This window comes from Grus americana, unplaced genomic scaffold, assembly GCF_028858705.1.
Source record: "Grus americana isolate bGruAme1 unplaced genomic scaffold, bGruAme1.mat scaffold_339, whole genome shotgun sequence".
NCBI lineage: Eukaryota > Metazoa > Chordata > Aves > Gruiformes > Gruidae > Grus > Grus americana.
In genome coordinates, this window is record NW_026561617.1 from 20,573 (window position 1) to 42,684 (window position 22,112).

Genomic DNA, 22,112 nt, shown 5'->3' on the forward strand with positions numbered 1-22,112 from the left:
AGGTGATAGGCCAGCAGCAGGAACATGGCTGAGAAAGGGACTCTGAGGTCACTTCATTCTGAAATAGCTGATAGGCCAGACCTTGGCCCATGGCTGGGATACGTGCTTTAAAGCTCACATCTGCCAGTGTCTCTGACAGGCCAGCAGAAGGCACCTGGTTGGCACATTGTCTGTGAGATCCCATCTGCCAAAGGACCTAGGCTTAGTCCAGGAAGGGGGCTTATATCTTGGTGGTCATGTCTGTTCTGCCTGAGAACATGATGGGACAGCAGCAGGCACAGGGCTTGGTCATGTCTATCATCTGAGAACCTGAAAGGCTAGCAGCCTTGGGAGATCATGGTGAGGTTACTTCTGCCTGGTCAGCTGAAAGGCCTCAAGAAGACTGGTGGGTTGGGATGCCTGCCTGAAGGGTTGTTTCTCAGATGGTGGAGCTTTCCTTGGAGGTAGGAAACAACAGGAGAGAGAAACGCTGCCACACAGTGCAGCGTGGAAGGTGGAGACTGGACATGAGGAGGAAGAACTGTCACTCCAAGGGTAGTGCTGTGGTACAAGAAGTCATCCCGAAGGAGTATGAGATCAGTCCATCTCTTTGTGTTTCAAGGAACAGAGCGTGAGGGTGGACAGATGTCCGTGAATGTATGGAAATGCCAGGGTGAGAGCAAGGTGAGGAAGTGAGATGGGTGTCTACGGTGTGCAGGGAAAAGAAGCAGCTGTGGGACAGCATAGGACAACGTGTGGTGGAGATGGCAAAGGGCGCTGGCAAGGCTGGAAGTCACCAAGAGAACCCAAGTCAGTGTCCCCTTGGCAATCGCCTCTGCCACCAAGGCCTGTGAGGAGACATGTTGTCCTAAGGCACTGGGGGGGCCTCGTTGCCTCCTTGCACACCCCCAGTAAGGCTGGGAACTGCCATCCCGTTGTCCTTCACTCGGCATGACACCCCCCACATCCCACTGCCCCAGGAAGAGCCCTGAGCAAGGCGTGAAGGACAGGATCTGCCTTCCCAGGGGCTGGGGGTCAGGCCTTGGCCCTTCTGCTTCATCAAACAAAAGCAGGGCTTTCTCTGCATCTCAGCTGCCTGCACATTACCTTTGCCTGCCTGCCTGCAATCATGGCCTCCAATTATTCCTTCTAACGAGTCCTCAGGGAGCCTTTGCTGGTCATGGTGCTCAGTGGGACTCAATGCTTCAAGGTACTCTGGGTTTTTTCCTTTTACACTGAGTCTTTGAGAGGTTTGTGCAATCTCCTCTCAGTACCTGAGGTTCGTTACCTAGCACCAAATACACCATGGGACTCATTAAAATCAAGTAAGCCCTAACGAGCCATCTCTCTCCCTGTGATTTTCTTCAAGTCTTCAAGAGTTGTACATATAATTGGAGCTGTTTCCTAGTGTAGTTGTGGAGAAAGATTTCAAAGAACTTCTAACAAAGAGGAGGTTTTATTTCCAAGGGTGTATTTTACTACTTTTCAGTTTAGAGAAGAGGTGATGGCAGCATTCCCCAGTAGATCTTGCTCCAGGGTCTCTCCTAAGGATGCCTGGACAGGAGGAATTGCACTCCCTTGAGGTCTGACACAGTATGGACAACCTCCACCTCAGCTCCCCAGCCCCACCATTTCTCTCATTGGCCACCAGGGACTTTCCCTTACATCAGACTTCTCCACTGAATTCTGCAGCTGGATGTTACAGCTCCTTTGTACCAACCCGCACTTGCTTTCCTTAGAGAAATGGCTGCACGTATATTTTTTTTGCCTATTTGCAAGCAAAGAAAAGTCAAGCACGATAAAGTTTCGTCGACAATAAAACACACTCTGCACCATATGCTTACTACAAGCTGCCTCTAATGACGTTGCATTTCTCCAAGGGATAATCATATGAGGAATGTTTTAGACAGGTAGGTGCCAAAAGCTAGATATAAACACAGCTAAAGAGTTGGCTAAAGAGCAAATTGGACTAGTGTCGTGATTTAATCTGGTCGGCACCTAAACCAACCCCACAGCTGTTCTCTAACTCCCCTTCCTGGGATGGGGGAGAGGACTGAAAATGGAAAAAAAGTAAATCTCTATGGGTTGAGGTAAAGACACTTTGATAGGACAGAAAGGGATGATGACGATGTTAATAATAACAACAATAATAATAATAGACTATACAAAACAAGTGATGAACAGCACAATTTCTCACCACCTGAAGTCAATGCTCAGCAAGATCCCAACCTGCCCCGTCTCCTGGCAAGCCCCCAGTTCTATATGGAGAATGATGTCATAAGGTATGGAATATCCCTTTGGTCAGTTTGGGTCAGCTGTCCTGGCTGTCTCCCCTCCCAGCTCCTTGGTGCCCCCCACCTTCTCGTTGGCAGGCCATATGAGAAGATGAAAAGTCCTTGACTGCTTGGCAACAACTAAAACCATCAGTGTGTTATCAACAATACTCTCCAAAACACAGCACTATCCCAACAGCTAGGAAGAAAATTAACTCTATCCCTGCTGAAACCAGGACAGCTACTTAATCACAGGGCAAGCATTTAACTCCCTGATGTCAAAACAGCAGCTTGGGGTGGGTGACAGGAATGTGAAGGAACAAAGAGTAAGGGGAGGCGAAAACTGGAGCATAATGGAAAAGGCCTTTGTCTAGACAGTCTGCTGGAAAGATGACTTTAGAAATGGTTGTTGTTATCAGGAGAGGTGAAAATATAGGAAAGATCAGGGAAATTAAAAACTCCATATAATGGGCAGAGTAGTGATGATGAAGGTACAGGGGAAGATCAATATTTCTTTTGAATATCCCTTTTCAAAGTTCACAGGCTTGGTAGAGGTCTCTTGTGAGTGAGGACGTGCAAAAACTGCACCCGTCTTGGAAAGTGGCCAACATTGCAACCCAGGGAACCCCAGGCTGCACCAGCTCACTTTGGTGAGGAGTGTGCCATCAGGTAGAGTCTTCTCAGGTGACATATCTGGGCACCCAGATGAGAAGAATGTGTCCACGAGCCGTCAGCATGGACTTCCCAAGGGTATATCATGCCTCACCAACCTGGTTGCCTTCATGACAAACTAACTGCAGTTATGCATGAGGCGAGAAGAGGGGCCATCGTTTACGTCAGCTTCAGCAAGACACATGGCATGATCTCCCTCACTATTCTTGCTCCCACGTTAGGCCATTACAGTCTGGAGGGGTAGACAAACAGATGGGTAAAACACCAGCTGGATGATCAGGCTGGGAGCGCAGTGGTGAAGGGGTCATACCCTACGTGGAGGCCAGTGAGACATCCTGGGGCATCGTGGGGCAGCACAGGGGATGCTCCTGGGCCCTGTGCAGTTTATCACCTGCATCCATGACCTGGAGGAGGCAACTCTCACCACGTGTGTCAATGACACTAAATGGGGGGGGGGGGATCGTTCCTGTGCCTTAGCAAAGCCGTTCAGGGGAAACGTGCCAGGCAGAAGGACTGTCCTGTCAGGAACTTCATGACAGAGAAGACAGACAAAGGCCAGGTCCTGCACCTGGGACAGACTGACACCAGCAGTGGCCGGGGCTGAGGAATGCCTGGCTGGGGATCAGCCCTGCCTCAAAGGCCCTGGTGGTGCTGGGGGACAAACGACAACGATCAATCCCACCGTGTGACCTGCTAGCAAAGGCCACCAGCGGTGTCCTGGAGTGTGTGAACTGGAGTGTCAGCAGGAGAGTGAGGGAAGCGACTGTGTCCCCCTGCTTATCGCTCTGTAGACCACCTGTACGCTGCTGTGTCAAGTTTGGGGCCCCCCCTGGGGAGGGGGAGGAGGAGGAGGGAGTGAGCAGCTGTGTGCCTGCTGGGCTGTTGGCCAGTCAAGCCACCCCATGGAGGAAGATGTTAATAACTGGGAGCGAGCGCAGTGGGAGGCCTCCGAGATGCTCAGGGGCTGGAGCACTTGCCTGGGAGGAGAAACTGAGGGGAAGAACCTTGTTCAGCCTGCAGAAGAGGCGGCCTCAGGAACCTCGTAGCAGCCTGCCAGTCCCTATGGAGACTTTTTCGGAAGATGGAGCCAGTCTGGTCACCATGGTGCTTGGCAGGGGGAAAACAGACAAGAGTTAGATGATGCAATAAGGCAGGTTCAGCGCAGAGATAAGGAAAATCTTTTTTCCCCTGAGGGCATCTGAGCATCAGAGCAGGCTTCCCCAAGACGTTGTGCCATCTCTGTCCTTGGGTGTTTTCCAGCCCCAACTGGATAAAGCCTTGAGCAACGCTGTCTGACTCCATACCTGATTCTGTTGTGAGCAGGACGCCAGAGCAGAGACCTCCTGAAATCCCAGGTGGTTTCCAGGGCAATGACGGAGAGAAAAAGAGGTCACCGCTGCCTCCTGCAGCATCAGGGACTGAGGAGTGTGCTCCTGCCTCTTGGCTCCTGACAACGGTAAGTGCCTTTTGGCCTGCCCTGAAATGCGGAGATAGTGTGGCAGCACAGACACCGCCAGCAGCAGCTGCAGGCATCTGTCCAGCTTGGCCGGGCTCACTGGAACGGGCTTCCTTCAGCTCTGAGAAATGCCGCCTGTGAGACAGTCACCGTATGAGAAGTTCTCTGGCAGTTTCCCGTCAGCAAAGCTGGCCGGAACTCTGCTCTACCTGTGATCTTGCGAAGCGCTGAGACATCGGAGAGTTACAAAGAATAGGCTGTATGTCTGAGGGCATTTTGAAATGACCAGGAAATGCTGGCATGTGGATAACCTGCATACAAATGGGTGCTTTGAGTTAAAGCCTTAATTTAACATACATGTGGGTATCTCACAGTTTTTTCAGAAAACAAAGGTATTTCTTTTTTTCGGTACACTTACATGAATCAGTAGGTAGATTAGAAAACAACCATGGTGACTTTTCCCTCACACCAACCCCAATGTTGTCTTGGAAACAAAGGTAACAAAGGAACAAACCTCTGTGAGATACATAAAACTCACAGGAAAAAGGCAGGAATGCCTTGGAAAAAGAATCAAACTACTAGGACCACATGTTTTTGTGAATCCAGATTTTTCTCGTGAGAAAACCCTTCTGTGTTTTTCATTTGGCTAATCTGAATGCTTTAATTCCATGTTTTATGACCTGCTGTTCTCCTCAGTAATGCATCAGAGTTTAAGAAGACTTTGCAAAGGGAGTTAGCGATGGCTGGGGAGACACCGCCAGCATCCTCAGTCCTCTGCCTGGAAGAGCATATTCCTTCCCCATGTCAAACTGAGCTTCTTAAACATCTTTCAGCTGAGTCTCTTCTTCATAGGAAGACACCTGCTACTGCAGTGCTGCTTGCTTGGAGCTCACATCCTGCAAATGCGCCCCGCAAGAAGTCTTGATGCTCTGGGAAGGTGGGAAATGCAAAGGGAAGGCTCAGTTCCCCAGGCAGCAAGAGCATTGCTCTGCTTCTGCAAGGGCTTGCAGGGGAGAGGGAAGCATTGCAGGGCTGGGATCAGAGCGAATGGGCCCTCGGCTGGATTTGTAAGCTGTCAGAAATCCAAGTGACAGAGCAGGAAACTTAGGAAAGCTGAATAATTCAGGACTCATGGAGAAGTTACAAAAGTCTGACCTGTTCAGAAAAAGTGGGTATTGTCAGGACATGACCCAATTTTAATCACCTTCTTCTCTGTATGACTGAAAACTGCATGAAGCCGTTTGATTGCTTGCATAAACGTGTCTTTTAGCACCCTGAAAACTTGTGGTTGATGCAGAGACTGCTGCTCATCTGTCTTGTTAAGAAGTCCCATGGATGCATCAGTATTACTCGATTCCTTGACGGACAGAAGCCTGTTTTAATTTTGATGGGATTCACCCTTCGCCATGTAAAAATGAATGATTCAGATCTAAATATATTCTCCCAGATCTTTGTGTGTGGACACAGTATCAAGAGATGAGCTCTTACACATGAGGAAAGCTGGGATTAATGTCTCTCACTAAGGTCTAAGAATCAAGCCATGCCTTGCCTTGCTTTGTTTTGATTGCCTCTCCGTGCCCAGCCCAGCCTTGCTTTCTCTTCCCCTTTTTCGTCCCTCTCCTCCTTTTCACCCTATGTCTTCTTAATGTTCTTACATTCAGTGCAGCTCTTACAAGGTCTGGACAAGGAACGTAAGCAAGACTGTTCTTAAAGGGGCTAGTATTGATCCATTCTCTTCCTTTTCTCTCATCTCTCACCAGATATTCTAGGTAATAAAATCACCTCTAAAAAAAGAAAGTCAAGTTTCTGTTATCCATGTGACAAAACCCAGACATTCAGGCTCAAGGATTCTGTTCTCTCCTCCCTTTACAAACCTCCCTGCAGCAAGCAACCCATGTTAGATTGCCAAACGTTCATGCATATCTTGGTCAAGCTTGCCTAACCCTGCAATCACGTGTCTGCTGATGTTTGTAATCTTTCTCCAGGCTTGGAGTGTACGTGATGGTGGACGGGCCATCAGCATCCTCTAAGAGCCTGTGGTTTGGCTTGCTCTGCATAGGGAAAATGCCCCAAAGAAAAGGCTTGGAGAACCACACCGTTGGATCTGGATTCATTCTCCTGGGATTTTCTGAGCACTCCAGCCTGCAGGGCCTGTGCTTCACCATATTCCTGCTCATCTACCTCGTGGCTCTCACAGGGAACAGCCTGATTGCACTCATCACAGTGCTGGACTCAAGCCTCCACAGCCCCATGTATTTCTTCCTGAGGAACCTGTCCTTCCTGGAGATCTGCTCCACGTCAGTCACTCTGCCAAAAATGCTGGTGGGTTTCCTGATGGAAGACGGCAGGATCTCCTTGCTTGGCTGTGCTGCCCAGCTCTATTTCCTGGTTTTGCTGGGCAGCATCGAATGCCTTCTCCTGGCTGCCATGGCCTACGACCGCTACATAGCCATCTGTGACCCCCTGCACTACACCCTCATCATGAGCAGGGGTGTCTGCATCAGACTGCTGGTGGGGTCGTGGGTGGTCGTCGTACCAGTGCAAGTAGGACAGACCTACCAGGTGTTCACTTTGCCCTTCTGTGCATCCCGGGACCTTCGCCACTTTTTCTGGGATGTCCCCCCTCTGCCGGAACTGGCCTGTGCAGACACTTTCTGGAACCAAGTGATGCTGTACACCATCATCCTGGTCTTTGTGATCCTTCCCTTCTCCTTCATAGTTATTTCTTACATTAAAATTATCAGGGCAATTCTGAGAATACCTTCAGTTCTGGGCAGACACAAAGCCTTTTCCACCTGCTCTTCACACCTCGCGGTGGTGACGCTCTTCTATGGCTCAGCCACAATCGTCTACTTAAAGTGACGGTCAAGGGATTCTGTAGACCCTGACAAGTACCTTGCCCTGTTCTACACAATTGTGACCCCCATGTTTAACCCTGTCATCTATAGCCTGAGGAACAAGGAAGTGAGAATTGCCTTGAAGAGACTCCTATGGACAAAGTGATACTACAGAGTATGTAAAATAGCCCCAAATAGTCCCAAATGCCCCACTGGGGTACGTGGTTGTCTGAAAAAAGGCATCCCACATTTGCCCCAAAAAACCCCACATGTCCAGCTTGGCTTCCATCCTCCTCAAGAAGGGGGAAGGTGGCCTGAGCCATTCCTGGTATGTCATGCCCCACCATGATTAATGCAAACAGCTCCTTCAAGCTCTGTCTGACCAATGTAAAGTTAAAGGGAAATAGTCGAATCGTGGTCAGCAGTCAATGAGGCCCAAAGGTGACACAACCGATGAAGAGATGACTACCCTCAGGTTTGAGAAATCACTTCCTAGACCCCATGGACTGTCTAGAGTGTCACTGCATGGAATCAACCTAAAAACATTAAAAGTCATGAAGGTCATCTTCCCCTGCTATGATGTCTTGCACTGAGTTGTGTAATGCTTCACTAACTTGACAGAAAGAATAAAAAAAAAAGTCACCGGGGGGAAAGTCCAGCACTGGGATAGAGTCCCAGGGACCCGTGGAGTGTCTTTTTGCCATGGTTTAATACCAGTCGGCAACTAAGCACCACACAGCAGCTTGCTCACTCCCCACCCTGGTGGGACAGGAGAGACTCGGAAGGGTAAAAGTGAGAAAACTGGGGGGCTGAGATAAAGGCAGTTTATTAGGTAAAGCAAAAGCCGTGCACACAAGCAAAGCAAAACAAGGAATTCCTCCATCACTTCCCATCAGCAGGCAGGTGTTCAGCCATCTCCAGGAAAGCAGGGCTCCATCACGCGCAATGGTTACTTGGGAAGACACACACCGTCACTCCCAATGCCCTCTCCTTCCTTCTTTTTCCACCAGCTTTTATGGCTCAACACGATGTCATATGGTATGGAATATCCCTTGGTCAGGTGAGGTCAGCTGTCCCAGCTGTGTCCCCTCCAAACTTCTCGCTGGTGGGATGGTGCGAGAAGCAGAAAAGGCCTTGACATCGTGCAAGCACTGCTCAGCAGTAACTAAACCATCCCTGTGTTATCAACACTGTTTTCAGCACACATCCAAAACACAGCCCCATGCAAGCTACTATGGAGAAAATTAACTCCGTCCCAGCCAAAACCAGCACACGCATTTATGTGCTGAATCTGCTTTGCCAGTCTGAAACTGTCTCTTTAAAAAATGAGCCAGTGGGGGGTTGTAGCCCAAATGCCTATGCAGCATGAAGTGGGTTTCCCCAAACGGAGCAGCTTTGCACAATGTCTGCTCCACGAGGGGAAATATCTCAGCCTGCAATTGCAAATGGCTGATGCTGTGGAGGACAAATGTGTTTCCTGAGACAATATTCGATAAGCAAACAATACAAAAAGATTGGGAAGGTGAATGGGTAGGACAGAAACAGGAAAATTGCCCATCCACTGGAGCTCTGCAGAAGGAGGCTGGAGTGGTGCCCAGCATGAGGTGCTACAGTGGGATCAGCACCTAGACAAGACTTTTGTAGGGAAGGCTTTGCAAAGGAATAGCCTGACCTCACCCACCTGAAAAATAGACCCTGGGCAGCGTATTGAAGTGATGGTGAGATATGTCCCGGGGTAAAAGACCTTTGATGAGAGAAGGCTGGAGAGCTTTGGGTTGCAGAGATTGGAGGTAGTCCTCTGGCAATCTGAGTAGACTAAGCTTTGGAAAGGAGGAAAATAAAGAAGCTCTCAAGGACGTTTAAGGAATTAGTGGTCCTGTCACTAATAACACGAACAGCACAGTGCTGTAAGGGAATTCCTTCTTTTTCTTCATTAGGATTAATCAAAGCACTTCAATTTCATTCCCAACATTCATTTCTACTTTACAAAAGAGCCATAAGTTCTCAGCAGTTAGCCTCTGGCATGAAGTTCTTAAAACGCAGTGCTGCTTCTCTCACTGTTACCATTTCAATATTACACTTCTTAGACAGTATTGCCCTTAAATTATCCCTGCTTCATCTCTCTCCTCCCTGTTGTGTGGAGGAGAGGGAGGTGGAAGAGGGGAGCTGTTGCTTTTTTAGCCACAGGCGGCCAAGGGACAGACCCCAGCTTATGCAAAAGCACAAAGGAAGACAACATTTCCACGTGGTGTACGCTAACACAACACCGCTACCTGCATTTCCAGTCTCTGATGTGCTAACTGTGCGGCAGGGAGCCTGGAAGCTCTGAGCTCCCTTCATCTGCCCTGCAATTCAGCATGTAAAATGAAACTAACCTCCTCAAAGAGATTCTTCTGGTTCTCTTCAGAACCTACAGCACCACATTTGCCAGGAGACTGGCCAGGACAGGGAAAGTGGACTCGCATTCCTCTGCACAGAAAGCTTAGGTGTTCCTGGGAATCTCGGGAGGCATGGCATACCGATTCCTGGGTTCAAGGAGCCGCTCAAAGGCTTTGTGTCCATTTCCATAACGGTGGATTCAATGCCTGGCACACGTGCAGCCTCTGTACTGGGATGCTGATGTCTATGGAGCAACCTGCTCCGACCTCCGAGCTGGCCCTGCTTGGAACCAAAGGTAGAACTAGAGACCTCCTGAGTACAGGAGCATTCCACCCTGAATCGTCCTATGACCCCCTGCTGCAGAGACCCCCACCTCCAGCTGAATCCTTTCTCCTGGGGCACACTGCAAGGCACGGGCTTATGGAAGGGTTGTTGGGAAAGGGAGCGCTGGGATCTCTGGTCCAGCCTCCCAGCAAAGGGTGGGGTATCGCCAGTCCCACAGTCAGCTTGGCTGGAAACTGAAGACCTCCAAAGATGGAGATCACAGAGAGTTCTGGGTGTCCTGCTGCCATCAGCAGCACCCTCTGTTCACTCTTTCTGAAGGCCCAGTGTGAAGGTCCCAGGAGGAAACTTGTGGCTGTTGCCTCTGCCAGGATTCAGCTGCCTTTGAGTGCCCTGCTCCTCACCTTCAGCAGACTAAAGAGACCCAGTTCCTTCTGCCTCTCCACACGGCTCGTGCTTTAGGCCCCAAATCTCATCATGACAAACTGCCTCTGGACATTCTCCAGTTTCTCCATCCACCTTTCAAAATGGGAAACCCACTGGCTCATATGGCATCCATCATAACCCCATGCCCTTCTCCTCAGCCAGGCACATCATGGTCCTCATGCATGCGGTTTATTCTGCTCAAGATGCAGACCTTGCCTTTCTGTTGGCCAAAGGCACGAGGGTTTGAAGGTCCTGGACCTGTTCCGACATGAAATCACCCAGGTCCTCAGGCTCCCCTGCTCAGATGTCCACCTCAGTGAGGCTGGGTTTATTGTGGTCAGTGTCTGTTTAGCATTTGGTGTTTTGTTTTCATCGTGGTGTCCTATGTGCAGATCTTCAGGGCCGTGCTGAGGATCCCCTCTGAGCAGGGACGGCACAAAGCCTTTTCCACGTGCCTCCCTCACCTGGCCGTGGTCTCCCTGTTTAGCAGTGTCGTGGTTTAGGCCCAGCCGATAGCTGGGTGCCACGTGGCCGCTCACTCACCCCTCCCCCAGCGGGATGGGAGAGGAGAAGTCTAACAAAAGGCTTGGGTCGAGATAAGGACAGGGAGAGATCACTCACTAATTACCGTCACGAGCAAAACAGACTGAACTTAGAGAGGAAATTCATCTAATTTATTACTAGGCAAAACAGAGTAGAGCAATGAGAAAATACAATCAAGTCTTAAAACACCTTCCCCCACCCCTCCCATCTTCTCGGGCTCAACTTCACTCCCGGCTTCAACCTCCTCCCCCCTCAGCGGCACAAGGGGGCAGGGAATGGGGGTTGCGGTCAGTTCAGCACACATTGTCTCTGCTGCTTCTTTGTCCTCAGGGGGAGGACTCCTCTCATCGTTCCCCTGCTCCAACATGGAGCCTCTCCCACGGGCTACAGTCCTTCACAAACTGCTCCAGCGTAGTCTCTCCCACAGGGTGCAGACCTTCAGGAGCAAACTGCTCCAGCGTGGGGTCTCTCCCACAGGGTCACAAGTCCTGCCAGCAAACCTGCCCTGGCGTGGGCTCCCCTCTTCACGGGTCCACCGGTCCGGCCCGGACTTGCTCCAGCGTGGGCTTCCCACGGGCCACAGCCTCCTTCAGGTGCCTCCACTTGCTCCGGCGTTGGGTCCTCCGCGGGCTGCAGGTGGAATCTCTACACCCCCTCATCCTTCCTCCATGGGCTGCAGGGGACAGCCTGCCTCACCATGGTTTTCACCACGGGCTGCAGGGGGATCTCTGCTCTGGTGTCTGGAGCGCCTCCTCCCCCTCCTTCCTCACTGACCTTAGTGTCTGCAGAGTTTCTTACATCTTCTCACTCCTCTCTCCAGCTGCAAAAGCTTTCTCTGGTTTTTTTTCCTTCTTAAATATGTTATCACAGAGGCGCTGATTGGCTTGGCCTTGGCCAGGGGCGGGTCCATCTTGGAACCGGCTGGCATTGGCTCTGTCAGACACAGGGGAAGCTTCTAGCAACTTCTCACAGAAGCCACCCCTGTAGCCCCTCCCGCTACCAAAACCTTGCCACACAAAACCCAACACAAGCAGCAGTACCGTGTTTGCCCACCTGAAGTCCCCCCAATCTCCTCCCCGTCTCTGGATCTGGTGGTAGCTATTCTGTACTCTGTGGTACCTCCAGTAGTGACACACTATTTACAGCATGAGGAACCGGGAGCTCAAGGATGCCCTTGAGAAAATGATTCCAAGGACATTTTGCTACACTGACAGAATTACCACCTCTGTCCACAAATGATTCCCAGTGTATCTGATTCCAGCTTTTGTTTGTTTGTTTGTTGTGAGGTTGGGTTTTTTTGGTTTGGTTTCCTTTGGTTTAAACTGTAATTATCATTATTGCTGTTGATATTTTTCATTCATGGTTTTTATGTTTCTTTCTTCACAAATATTTGCATTTACGTCACTGTATCTGAGTCATGTACCGACTTTGCATGTATAAGTGAGCCTGGCTGCCTTTATAAAAGTATGTTCAACACTGCTCAGAGTTAGCGTGACTCGTAGCATCTCGATAATACAGTGGGATCTCCCCAGTGCAGTGCTTTCTGTCCGGGCTCTTTCTCCAAAGAGGCATGAGGAACTGCCCCACTGAAATTCCTCTTCCTCCATGTGTTTGGGAGCAAAAAGCTCAGCGTCTGTTTGTGACCTTTTAGAGACGAGACGTCGGACGGGATTTATGCGTCATCAGTCGGTGTCTGATGACAGGTAAGATGGTGAGTGTAACTGAGGGGTGTGCCCAGGGCTCTCACACAGGTGACATTAAGGACACCCATCGTCTAGGAGAGGAATCTGGAGCTGCCTGGAGGGCGCAGTGGTTCTCCAGGAGCGGCATGTTCCCAGGGTTGAGTGGGTATGGAAGAGGTCGGCAAAGATGGGGTTGAGGCCTAAAGTACAGGACATGTGCAGACCTCCTCGGGGCACTCTCCAGTTCCTCCCCACCTCTCTACAGCAGCAATTCCCACAGAGGGACACACCGGTCCAGATGTCACCACACCACGGCTCACTGCAGGGGGATGAAAACTCAAGATGTCTGGGGTGGCAGAGCTTCTCCTACCACGGCCTCAGATGCAGTTGACCTTGTTCACGCTGAGCACGCACCACTGGCTTGTATGGTGTCCCTCGTAGTGCCTACAGCACAGAGGACCCAAATCCTTGCCTGCTAGCCAAATCATTGTATGCCCTTCCCTGCATGCAGTAGTCATGCCACTCTCCTCGAGCTGCATTTCCCTCTGGACACCTATCAGACAACTTAATGCAATTTCTGGTGCAATGATTGTGAGGCTTTTGGGGAGTCAGCAGTCCTAGGATGAAAGCAAGCACACATTCAAAATTCACCAGGATTCACACGATTTTGAAGGCTTTTGGAAGATGCGGGTATGAACATGTATCACAGTTTCTGCAGGGGCTATGGGAAAGCCCATACGTACAGTAGTGATGTCTCCAGGAGCTGATCTTAAACTCTCCATCTATCCAGGAGCTGGCCCTGGGATTCCCTCATCCCTCCAGTTACCCCATGGAGAAACACATACACACAGACAAACACACACACACACACACAGAGTCATGTATTTGGTAGCGGGAGGGCTACAGGGGGTGGCTTCTGCAAGAAGCTGCTAGAAGCTTCCCCTGTGTCCAATAGAGCTGATGCCAGCCGGCTCCAAGACGGACCCAATGCTGGCCAAGGCCAAGCCTATCAGCAACTGTGGCAGTGCCTCTGTGATAACATATTTAAGAAGGAAGAAAAAGAGAGCGACTGAGACTATTTGAGAGGAACAACTCTGCAGACACCAAGGTCAGTGCAGAAGGAGGGGGAGGAGGTGCTCCAGGCACCAGAGCAGATTCCTTTGCAGTCCATGGAGGTTGATGGTGGAGCAGATATCCACCTGCAGCCCACGGACGACCCCACACTGGGACAGGTGGAGACACCTGAAGGAGGCTGTGACCCTGTGGGAAGCCAGCGCTGGAGCAGGCTCCTGGCAGGACCTGTGGACCCATGAAGAGAGGAGCCAGCGCTGGAGCGGTTATTCTGTCAGGACTTGTGACTCCGCTGGGGGACCCATGCTGGAGCAGTCTGTTCCTGAAGGATTGTACCTTGTGGAAGGGACCCACGCTGGAGCAGGTCATGAAGAAATGTAGCCTGTGGGAAGGACTCAAGCTGGAGAAGTTCATGGAGGATTGTCTCCTGGGAGAGGGACCCCACGCTGGAGCGGGGGAAGCATGAGGAGTCCTCCGTGAGGAGGAAGGAGGGGCAGAGACAATGTGTGATGAACTGACCACAACCCCCATTCTCCGTCCCCCCATTCTGCTGAGGGGGAGGAGGTAGAGAAATCGGGAGTGAAGTTGAGCCCGGCAAGAAGGGAGGTGTGAAGTTGAGCCCGGCAAGAAGGGAGGTGTGGGGGAAAGGTGTTTTGAGATTTGGTTTTATTTCTTATTACTCTGTTTCACTTGGTAATAAATTGGATTATTTTTTTCTAAGTTGAGTCTGTTTTGCCCGTGATGGTAAATGGTGAATGATCTCTCCCTGTCCTTATCTCAACCCACAAGCCTTTTGTTATCTTTTCTCTCCCCTGTCCAGCTGAGGAGGGGGAGTGATAGAGAGGCTTTGGTGGGAACTCGGCATCCAGCTGGGGTCAACCCACCACAACGGCTCTCTCCATCGCCAAATCACAGAACCATTGAGGCTGGAAGGCAGCCAGCTTCCACCTTCTCTGGGCTTCCTCTTCATGCTTGATTTTTGTCAGGGGCTCCTTTCTCACCCAGTCCAGCCTCCTGCAATGTTGCTTGACTTCCTGCATGTCTGGGTGTACTGTTATGAAGCTTGAAGAGGAGATCCTTGTCTATCAAACAGCTCTTCCCTCTTCTCTGCAGGACCCTAAACCATGGGATTCTTCCAAGCAGGTTCGTCCACATGCCAAAGCTGTCTCTCCTCAAGTCCTGCTCTTTGCCTTGTTCCCTTCCCTCAGGAACCTCAACTCTACTTTCCCACCCCGGATATTCCATCCCTGACCAGCTCTTCCTTGTTTCGACGTATGACGTCCTGAAGGACCGCCCCCCTCACTGGCTCCTCAGTCACCGTTCTCAGGAAGGTGTTGTCAGTGAACTCCAGAAACCTCCTGGATGGCTTTCACCTTGCTGTGTTGCCCATTCAGTCAATACTGGGATAGTGCAGGTCTGCCATGAGGACCAAGCTTCTTCCAGTTGTCTGAAGAAGGCCTCATCTACTTCCTCTGCCTCATCAGGAGGTCCACAGCAGACATCCACCAACTACAGTGTTGCATTAGGGGCATTGCTGCGTCACGGGGCTGCATTAGGAGGAACATGGGCCACCCAAACAACCTGCCTTATCATCCCCCTCAACTCACATTGGTGTGGCCTACACACATGGGTGTGTCCCAGGATGTGGCTCCCTGTTTTGGAGAAGTAGGGAGAAGTGGGGAGTGTCAAGTGGAGGTCTGCCAAGGTGAGGCTTGGGACCTAGTGCACATGACCTGTGTGGGGTGGTCAAGGGACTGGGCGTTCTTTGGCCCAGCAGTGTGGAGGCTCCAGGCAGTACAGGAGTGGCCTGAGAGTGCTTGAAGAGTTGCTTCAGAGATGACAGAGCTTCCCTTTGCAGTGAGATAGAGCATGAGAAAGAAGTAATGCCACAAAGTGCAGCTGAGGAGGCCTAGACTGGACATGAAGAAACGTCACTCAAAGGGCAGTGCCATGGTGTATGAAGTCACCCAGAGGGAAACTGGATCAGCCCAAGGCTTTGTGTTTCAAGGAACAGCCAGGGAGGGTGGAGAGATATCAGTAAAGGAAGGGAGATGCTGAGCTGAGAGCAAGGTGTGGTAGCAGGGTGGATGTCTACAGCCTGCAGAGAAAGAGGCAGCAGGCACCTCCGTGCCTGGCAAGATCATGGAGCAGATCCTCCTGGATGGATGCCCCATCCCTGGAAGTGTTTAAGACCAGGTTGCATGAGGCTTTGGGCAACGTGGTCTAGTGGAGGGTGTCCCTCCCCACAGCAGGGGGGTTGTAACTAGATAATCTTTGAGCTCCCTCCCAACCCAAACCATTCTATGATGATTCGAGGAGGAGGAGGAGGTACAGGTGTGGGACACCAAAGGACAATGGCCTGCAGTGAAGAGGACAGAGGGATGACAAAAGTCTGAAAAGCCCCCAACAGAGATGAGCTCTTTCTCCCCTTGGCTATGGGTGTTGTCTCTGCCACTGATGCCTATGAGGGAGCACCTCATCCTTACAGCACTAGAGTCTCATGGCCTCCCCTTCCCCACCCGGGAGCCTGGGAGGTGTTGGACCGTGGTCCTGCCCTTGACATTGCCCATCCTCACATCACACTGCCCCAGGAAGAGCCCTGAGCAATGTGTGAGGGACAGGATCTCCCTTCCCAGGGGCTGGGGGTCACAGCTTGTCCCTTTGACTTGATACAAGACATCCAGGATTACTCAGAATCTGTTCCACATTTACATTGCCTTTGTCTACCTGTCATCTCTGCCTCCAGCTTTCTGCTCTAACCAGCCCCTGGGGAGGCTTCGTCAGTAATGGTCCTCGGTGGGACCTGTTAACACTCCAAGAAACTTTGGAGTTTGCATCTGACTTGGACTTCTGGAGAGGTTTCTTCAATTTCCTCTCAGTGTCTGAGGTTCAGGGACCAATCCCACCAGAGGGGTCATTAAAATGCCTTGGGCTGGTCCTCTGCTGCTGATCTGAGCTGGGCTCCTGGGATGGAGGGAGCTCCTGGCAAGCGGGCAGCGCTGCAGAGAGACAGCTCTGCCCAGGAGCAGCTCCTCTGCAAAGCGCAGCAGGGCTGAGGGCACTGCCTGCAGGCAGTGAGGGGAAGAGAAAGGCCAACGGCAGATGGGCCTGGGAGGATGCTGAGAGGTCAAAAGAGGAGAAATCTTCACGGCCCTTGACACAGTAAGTCTCTGGGTGCAGGCCAATGCAGCTGCAGTTCATGGAGGGATCTCCTAAAGCTGACATAACCCACAGCCTATGGGATCTCTCTCTTCTATAGAGGAGGAGGACGAGCTCCAGAGCAGGGTTTTCCTGCTGCACCATCAGAGGGACAGGGCATGACAGGGACAGGGACGGCTGCAGGGTGTGAAGGTGGGTGTACAGCCCAGGGGTGCCCAGGACTGTTCTTCAGAGCAGGGTCTCTGTGCCCCAGGGGTCTCATGTGCCATGACAGGGACTCTGCCGCCTGCCAGGGTCAGCACTCAGCCTGACCAGGGAGCTCCCCACGGCGTTACACACCATGGAGAAGGAGTGGGTGGAAGAAGTGACCCCCCAACAGGGTAGGATCCTTCTGATATTGATTGAGAGGGTGCTGTGTAGGCAGGGCTGGTTAGTGCTCCAGATCACCACGAGGAAAATGGCAGAGGCAGCATTTCAAGAGGAAGGTCAAGGCAGGGACTACCTTCTCAGCTGTCTCCTAAGGGAAAGGGGAGAGGAGCTGTCAAGTTTGAAGAAGTCACTGAGACTCCTGAACCCTTACACTGAGGGATCAACAAAGCTGCCAGAAGCCTCCTAAGTGCCTTCACCCACTCCTCTACCAGCAGACAGCACCACCATCACCTTTGCTTGCAGCATCAGTGCTTCTCTGACCTACTCCTGCGGAGCTGCTAACAGGGAGATGCCCTGGGCAGAGCCCTGCTGCCAGGAGGTGTCTTCAGGGCAGAGCTGAGCACAGAGCAGGTGGGATGGGGTCTGTGAGCAGTGACAGGGAGGAGACTTGGAGACAGAGAAACGGCTCCCAGCAGGGACAACTCCAGGGAGCAGAGAGCCAGGCCACCCCTCGGCATCACTCTCTGCTCAGCTGCTTAGAGAAAGAGAGAAGAGCTTGGAGAAATGGACTTTGAAGCTGAACTCTTCGGAGTTCCAGTTTCTTCTTCAAGTATATTGTGCGTGAGATCACCTCTGATGAAGAAAGGTGCAATAACCACAGGGCACCTGCGTGGTGAACATCAGGTCACTTGTGGGCAGACCAGCTCTCCTGACTCTGGATTAGGGATCAGGGAGCCCTTTTGTCCCTCAGGGCTCACCAGTGTCCAGGCTGAGAGCAAGGTGAAAGATGAGGATTTCTGCCCCTTCAAGAAAGTGCCCTCACTCAGCAGCACCAACCTGAGCTCAGAAAAAGGAATCGAATAAACTTCCCCCCCGTCCCAAGAAAGAGATGGAATTTTGAGGGAAATCTTTGGGAAACAGCATAGGACAGGCTCAAAGAAGTCTGCCCTAACTTGTCAATGTCTTGTCCTCTTTCAACAGTTCCCCATGCCCAGACTGAACAAATGTTCAACCATAGCTCCATCACTGAATTCCTCCTCCTGGCATTCGCAGACACATGGGAGCTGCAGCTCTTGCACTTCGGGCTCTTCCTGGGCATCTACCTGGCTGCCCTCCTGGGAAACGGCCTCATCATCACCGCCATAGCCTGTCACCACCACCTCCACACCCCCATGTACTTCTTCCTCCTCAACCTCTCCCTTCTAGACCTGGGCTTCATCTCCACCACTCTCCCCAAAGCCATGGCCAATTCCCTCTGGGACTCCAGGGCCATCTCCTACACAGGATGTGCTGCACAGCTCTTTCTGTTAGTCTTCTTGATCTCAGCAGAGTATTTTCTCCTCACCATCATGGCCTATGACCGCTACGTTGCCATCTGCAAACCCCTGCACTACGGGACCCTCCTGGGCAGCAGAGCTTGTGCCCACATGGCAGCAGCTGCCTGGGGCAGTGGGTTTCTCAATGCTCTGCTGCACACGGCCAATACATTTTCCCTACCCCTCTGCCACGGCAATGCTGTGGACCAGTTCTTCTGTGAAATCCCCCAGATCCTCAAGCTCTCCTGCTCAGATGCCTACCTCAGGGAAGTTGGCCTTCTTGTGGTTAGTGTCTGTTTAGCCTTTGGGTGTTTTGTTTTCATTGTGGTGTCCTATGTGCAGATCTTCAGGGCCGTGCTGAGGATCCCCTCTGAGCAGGGACGGCACAAAACCTTTTCCACGTGCCTCCCTCACCTGGCTGTGGTCTCCCTGTTTATCAGCACTGCCATGTTTGCCTACCTGAAGCCCCCCTCCATCTCCTCCCCATCTCTGGACCTGGTGGTGGCTGTTCTGTACTCAGTGGTGCCTCCAGCCATGAACCCCCTCATCTACAGCATGAGGAACCATGAGATTAAGGATGCCCTCAGGAAACTAATGACTGGATGATTTCCAGAAACAATAAAATGCCTGTTTTCTTCTTCAGAATATTCATAATATATCTCATTACAGGCCCAGCCAGTCTTCTGGAAGTTTTTTTTATGATCATTTTGGTCTTGGGGGAAGGGGGTTTGTGGGGGGGCGTGTGAAGTTTGGGTTATTTGTTTTTTGTTTTACTTATCTGAATGCTTTCCACAAAGAAATGTCTTTATTTGACCCATTTCTAATTCACAATCTATCCAGCTTTTGTGTGACCTGGAGGCTGTGCAAATGAGGAGTCATACCCTCTGGGTGTTTAAACAAAACAAAGTGCCCTGCATTGACTCTTTTTTCTGAGGTCCTTCCTCCAAGACCTGCTCTGCAGCTGCAGGGAGCCTGTGTCCAGAGGGGAAGAAGAAAAGAGTGTCAGCGCAGCCGCACTGCCAGGGAGCACCAGCACTTGGTCTTTCCCAAGCTGTTCTCCTTCCATTTCCATGCTCTCCTGAGCCCTTTTTTGGTGGAAGGCCTGGGGGCTCATGAAGCTTGGTTACAGTCGTGCTGTGTGGCGGTCCTGTGACCGCAGGCAGGGACAGGCAACGGGCACTTCTGATACAGAGCTGGCCTCCATAGCAGCATTTCCATCATACAAGGAAGTCTTCTCAGGGCAGTGCCCGAAGGCTTAGGTGTTCAGAAGCGGGTCTCAAGAACATGCCCAAAGAATAGACTCCGCAGAGAGGCTTGTTGCTTTGCTTGTTTCTCTGTGGGCTCAGTAGGATGAGATCAAGGTCCCAGTGTGGTCTGCTAGGGACTGAGGTCTGGTACCGGTGTTGCTTGTTGGTGGCCAACACCCATGCGGATGGGGAATGGTTCCCAACTCACCTGCCTGGGGCTCTACAGCAGTTCACAGAGCTGCTGGCAAGTGAATGTTTTTCTGGAGGGACTCAGGAGCTGCCAGAAGAGCACAGGGGATCTGCAGGGACAGCGTGTGCCGGGGAGTCAGCGGTGGATGGAGCCCCACTGAGCGTGAGCCTGTCCAAGGTGGAGACCAGAGGTAAAGTGCCAAATCTGGGTGTGAACAGGAAAGTCCGAGCTCTGCAACGCGGGGGACACAACAGGCACAAGGAAAGCAGTCTGGTGAGTGATGCGTTATCACCCTCAGTGAAATGTCATAGGCTGGATGCAGTGCAGCACCAAAATGCATCTCATGGCCTTGGAAGTGAGGCAGGGTACCTCTGCGCACCCTCCATGGCCTCAGAAGAACTTGTGTGGGAGGCAGTCAATGGCAGTGACAGCCCTGAGCTAGGTCTGCCACGCAGCCCGACCGGCACCGGCCCTGCAGAGTCAGCCCGTGGCGCCGGGCACCGCAGCCCACGCGCTCTGCAGAGCAGCACCACCAGCTCAGGGGCTGCGGGGAGCATGAGGAGAGGGTGCGGGAATGGCCGGCCAGGCCAACACAGACATGCTCACCTGGGGAAAGGCTCTGTGGGGAAATGGAATGTCCTGGGAGAAGAGCAGGGCACCACGTGTGTGCAAGGCAAGAGAAATCCTTCGACCGGGCAGGCTGCCCTATCCTTAGGGCCGCAGCAGGAGCTGCCTGAGGAGCCGCAGGGCCAGGACTCTGTGCTGTCCTGGGGAGTGGGACTGGCACGGGGGGCTGCAGGCTGTCTGGGGTGGGGATCTTGTCAGCATGCCAGCCAGAGACACAGTCACCGACCTCCATTTCCTGCTGTGGGGTCAGTCCCAACCTGGGCTGCTGTGCTGGGCTGTGCTGGGGCAAGGGCAGGCAGATGGGGAGAGCTGGGGAGGGGCTGGGATGGGAAGTGCCAGGGAGAGGAAAACACCAGTGATCAGCTACAGTGCGTGAGTGCGGAGGTTGGGGGCACACGGCAGTGTCCTTGCACAGCCAGGCCTCCTGAGAGAGAGAAGGAGGACCGGCAGAGCAGAGTCTGCTCTGGGCCCTTATTCGCTGGACATCCCGGGGAAGTTGCCCCAGGGCAGCCATCACAGAGCAGCCAATAACAAGCACCATTTCCAGCACTGGCCTCTCAGCCCAGCTCAGAGAGGCTGTTCTTCCCTCCCCAGAGGGACATTGAATGACAAGGTCAGAAGTCCAAGTTTGCATGCTTCAGACGAGACATAAGCATGCACAGTGTGTGTGTGTGGGGAGATGAACCCACAAATGCCATCAGCTATTCCAATGGCCTCACCATCACCACCATAGCCTGCGACCAGTGCATTCAGACCCCCATGTACTTCTTCCTCCTCGGCCTGGGCTCTGTCTCCACTGCTCTTCCATCATGGCATCATCGATCCATGGCCAATTACCTCTGAGACAAGAGTGCAATTTCTTTCTTGGGATGCGCTGCTCAAATATTTTGGTTTCTCTTTTTAGTTGTAGCAGTGTTTTCTCCTCACTGTCATGGCCTATGACCGCTACATTGCCATCTGCAAACCCCTGCACTACGGGACCCTCCTGGGCAGCAGAGCTTGTGCCCACATGGCAGCAGCTGCCTGGGGCAGTGGGTTTCTCTATGCCAGTGTGCACACGGCCAATACATTTTTAATACCTCTCTGCCAAGGATATACCCTGGACCAGTTCTTCTGTGAAATCCCCCAGATCCTCAAGCTCTCCTGCTCAGATGCCTACCTCAGGGAAGTTGGCCTTCTTGTGGTTAGTGGTTTTCTTGTTTGGGGATGTTTTGTTTTTATTGTGGTGTCCTATGTGCAGATCTTCAGGGCCGTGCTGAGGATCCCCTCTGAGCAGGGACGGCACAAAGCCTTTTCCACGTGCCTCCCTCACCTGGCCATGGTCTCCCTGTTTTTCAGCACTGCCATGTTTGCCTACCTGGAGCCCCATTCTATCTCCTCCCCATTCCTGTATCTGGTGATGGCAGTTCTGTTCATGGTTCTACATCCAACAGTGAACTCCCTCATGTACAGCATGAGGAACCTGGAGCTCAAGGATGCCCTGAGGAAACTGATTAGATGGTATTTAACAGCCAGAGACTGTGTACCTTCCTCTGCAAATCACTCCCAATATATATCTTGACAGTCTAAGCCTGTCTTTCCTTCTCTTCGTTTATTCTTTTTTA

General features: G+C 51.9%; 2 protein-coding genes across 2 annotated transcripts; both read left to right on the plus strand.

Moving 5' to 3' along the window:
• The first annotated feature begins 6,381 nt into the window (after positions 1-6,381).
• LOC129200596 (olfactory receptor 10AG1-like) lies at positions 6,382-7,383 on the plus strand. Its single transcript, XM_054811913.1, is given in 1 exon segment — positions 6,382-7,383. A coding segment is annotated over 1 exon segment (1,002 nt).
• Positions 7,384-18,087: 10,704 nt separating this feature from the next.
• Positions 18,088-19,050, plus strand: LOC129200593 (olfactory receptor 14C36-like). The gene has a single exon (XM_054811909.1). The coding sequence runs from the start codon at positions 18,088-18,090 to the stop codon at positions 19,048-19,050; it is 963 nt and encodes a 320-aa protein (XP_054667884.1).
• The last annotated feature ends 3,062 nt before the right edge of the window (positions 19,051-22,112 follow it).

Excerpts from the sequence above, each read along its gene's own strand:
- LOC129200593 (XM_054811909.1), top strand. The coding sequence starts at position 18,088 with ATGTCTTGTCCTCTTTCAACAGTTCCCCATGCCCAGACTGAACAAATG.